General features: G+C 62.3%; 1 protein-coding gene across 1 annotated transcript in view; it reads right to left on the reverse strand.

Annotated features, from left to right (window-relative positions):
• Positions 1-26: 26 nt before the first annotated feature.
• Positions 27-2,326, reverse strand: part of MRC2 (mannose receptor, C type 2) — a 26,963-nt gene continuing 24,663 nt past the window's right edge. Inside the window, exons 24-28 of the mRNA XM_009334896.1 lie at positions 2,193-2,326; positions 1,802-1,921; positions 1,207-1,386; positions 780-806; positions 27-247 (exon numbers count right to left, since the gene is read on the reverse strand). The exon at positions 2,193-2,326 is cut by the window's right edge and continues 6 nt beyond it. Coding sequence (XP_009333171.1) covers positions 27-247; positions 780-806; positions 1,207-1,386; positions 1,802-1,921; positions 2,193-2,326 — 682 coding nt within the window. The remainder of the gene's footprint in view (positions 248-779; positions 807-1,206; positions 1,387-1,801; positions 1,922-2,192) is intronic.

Here is a 2,326-nt window from a genome sequence, read left to right on the forward strand (position 1 = left end):
CCCCGTCCCCAGCGTCCCCCCTGCCGTTAGTCTTGCTGCTCGTTCATCTCCATGTCCGACACCAGGATGTTCTTCTCGGCGGATTCGCTGGGGTTGGAGGTGGTGCGGCTGTAGCGGGCGCTCTCGAAGGCACCCCGCTCTGCGCTCCGCCGCCGCTTGTACAGGTAGACGGCAATGCCCAGCATGGTGCACAGTACCAGCGTCGACAGCACCACCACCGTGATGGCCGTTGTGTTCTCCGGCAGAGCTACAAGGAGGGGAAAAGGCTGATGAAATGCGGCCTGCCGTCTCCTGCTGTCTCATCCCACCAAGAGGGGCTTTGGCTGGTGGGTGTCCAGCCGGACAGGGGCTCTCGGGCAGGATGGGTCAGAGCGGGACAGGACTGGAGTCTGCTTTGGTGTTTTGGGGGCATCCTGCCCGTGGCAGCGCCCCCGGGCCGCCCCAGCCTCTCTAGGTTGCTCCTGATGTGTGCGAACATCTGACAGTTGCCTGGGATGGATCTTTGGGATCCCACCACCAGCATCCGTCCCCCCAGCCTGGCCAGGCAGTGTGGGCAAGGGCAGGAAAGCGCAGCAAGGGGCTGGCCAGACACACTCCTCCACGGAGGGATGGCTCGTGCTGCTGGGGAGTCCTAACCCAGGGCCAAAGCCACCTGGGAATGGGATTTCCCACCCACAAACACCATTTCTCTGGTTATTGATAAAACCCGAGCTGCAGCACGGACCCCCAGTGCCAGTTCCTGGTCCCAGTGCTGTGCCCAGGCTAACAGGGCCACTCACCTGCCCTGGAAAAGCTGCTCTCCTCCACTGCAACGGCAACACAGACAGATGAGTGCGCGGCCACAGCACCCTCCCCTCTTCCCAGCACCGGCACCACCAGCCCCACAGTCCTCTGCTGCTCCCAGCCCCGCACTGCGCAGATGCTGGGTGATGCACAGCTGCGGGGGTCCTCTGGTTCTGCTCCACCACCCCCCCATCATCCTCATCCTGCCCCGAGGTGCTGACCCAGCCACTGAGACGTGCACAGCCCACCCAAACTCCACTGAGCCCAGTGAGGGCCTGCAGACCCCAGCACCGGCCCCTACTATTCCCCCCAACACTGGAATTGCCCAACACACGTAGCCAGTGCTGCCAGAGAGACAGAGCTCTGCCCTGCAGCACCCTGCCTGGCCAGCCCAGGCACCTCGGGGAGCGGGGCGGGCCCTACCTCGAGGGATCTTGCAGATGACCCCCATGGTGACGTTGGTGCAGGAGCCCAGGCGCCACACGCCGTTGCTGCTCTGGATCCAGTAGCAGCTGTTCTGGCTGAGCATGCTGGGCCCCGTGTCGTGCTGGCCCCAGTTGGAGTAGTTCACGGCAGTGTTGTCATGCCAAACCAAGGTGCCACCTGGGAAATGGAAGAATTAGGTCTGGAGAGGCTGAAGGGGACACCCCATCTTTACCCCAGTTCAGAAAGCACAGGGAGGTGTGATGGGGTGACGGGGAGGTGTAATGGGGTGTCGGGGAGGTGTGATGGGGCGACGGGGAGGACCAGGGGCTGCAGGGCACCTTCCTGAACCTGCAGGCTCCAGCACCTTGGAGCAGGCTCTGGGCTTGAAAGCCATCACTTCCATCCCACCAAGCTAGAGCAGGACACACATGGCACATCCAGCATGGCCTGAGCCAATGGGGCTCCTGGTCACACCACGGCATGAGCCCCCCCCACTGGTGCCACCACCAAGGGCTTCCTCTGCTCACTGCAGACCTGGTGGGAATTCATGGTGTTGCCTAAGGGGGATAAAACCTTGTTCCTTCCTTTGTACCTTTGGGGTTGAAGGTCATGCCCAGCCAGGCACCCTTGGACGGGCCCTCGTACGCCTGGAGGTGCTCCCACACGAAGACATTTTCCATCTCGTCCTGGATGGACAACACTGTACCACCAACTGCGGAGGAAGGAGTGTCAGGGAAGAGTCCAGAGCTTGGAGAATGGAGCTCAGGAGCAGCAGTGCCCAAGAGGACAAAGCTGAAGAACCATGCACAAACCACATGGGAGCCGGGGAACCCCAACACGTAACAGCAAGGAGGAGATGATGGCTGACCAAGGCTGGGCATGGGCACAGGGACAGGGGTCCCTCATGCATCCACAGGCATCCTCTTCCATTTCCAGGGGTGTGTGTGTCACCCCCCTCCGGCCACCGCAGCCCCCCCCCGTACCTTTCTGGCACCTCCTCATGGCGTCTTTCTGCCCCAGGGTGATCTCCATGTGGAAGGTGTAGCAGTGGTCCCGGAAGGGGATCCAGGACGAGTCCTCCAGTGACTTGGGGCAGCTGCCGCGGTAGCCCCCCTTG

This window comes from Pygoscelis adeliae, unplaced genomic scaffold (genome assembly GCF_000699105.1).
Source record: "Pygoscelis adeliae isolate BGI_AS28 unplaced genomic scaffold, ASM69910v1 Scaffold112, whole genome shotgun sequence".
Classification (NCBI taxonomy): Eukaryota; Metazoa; Chordata; class Aves; order Sphenisciformes; family Spheniscidae; genus Pygoscelis; species Pygoscelis adeliae.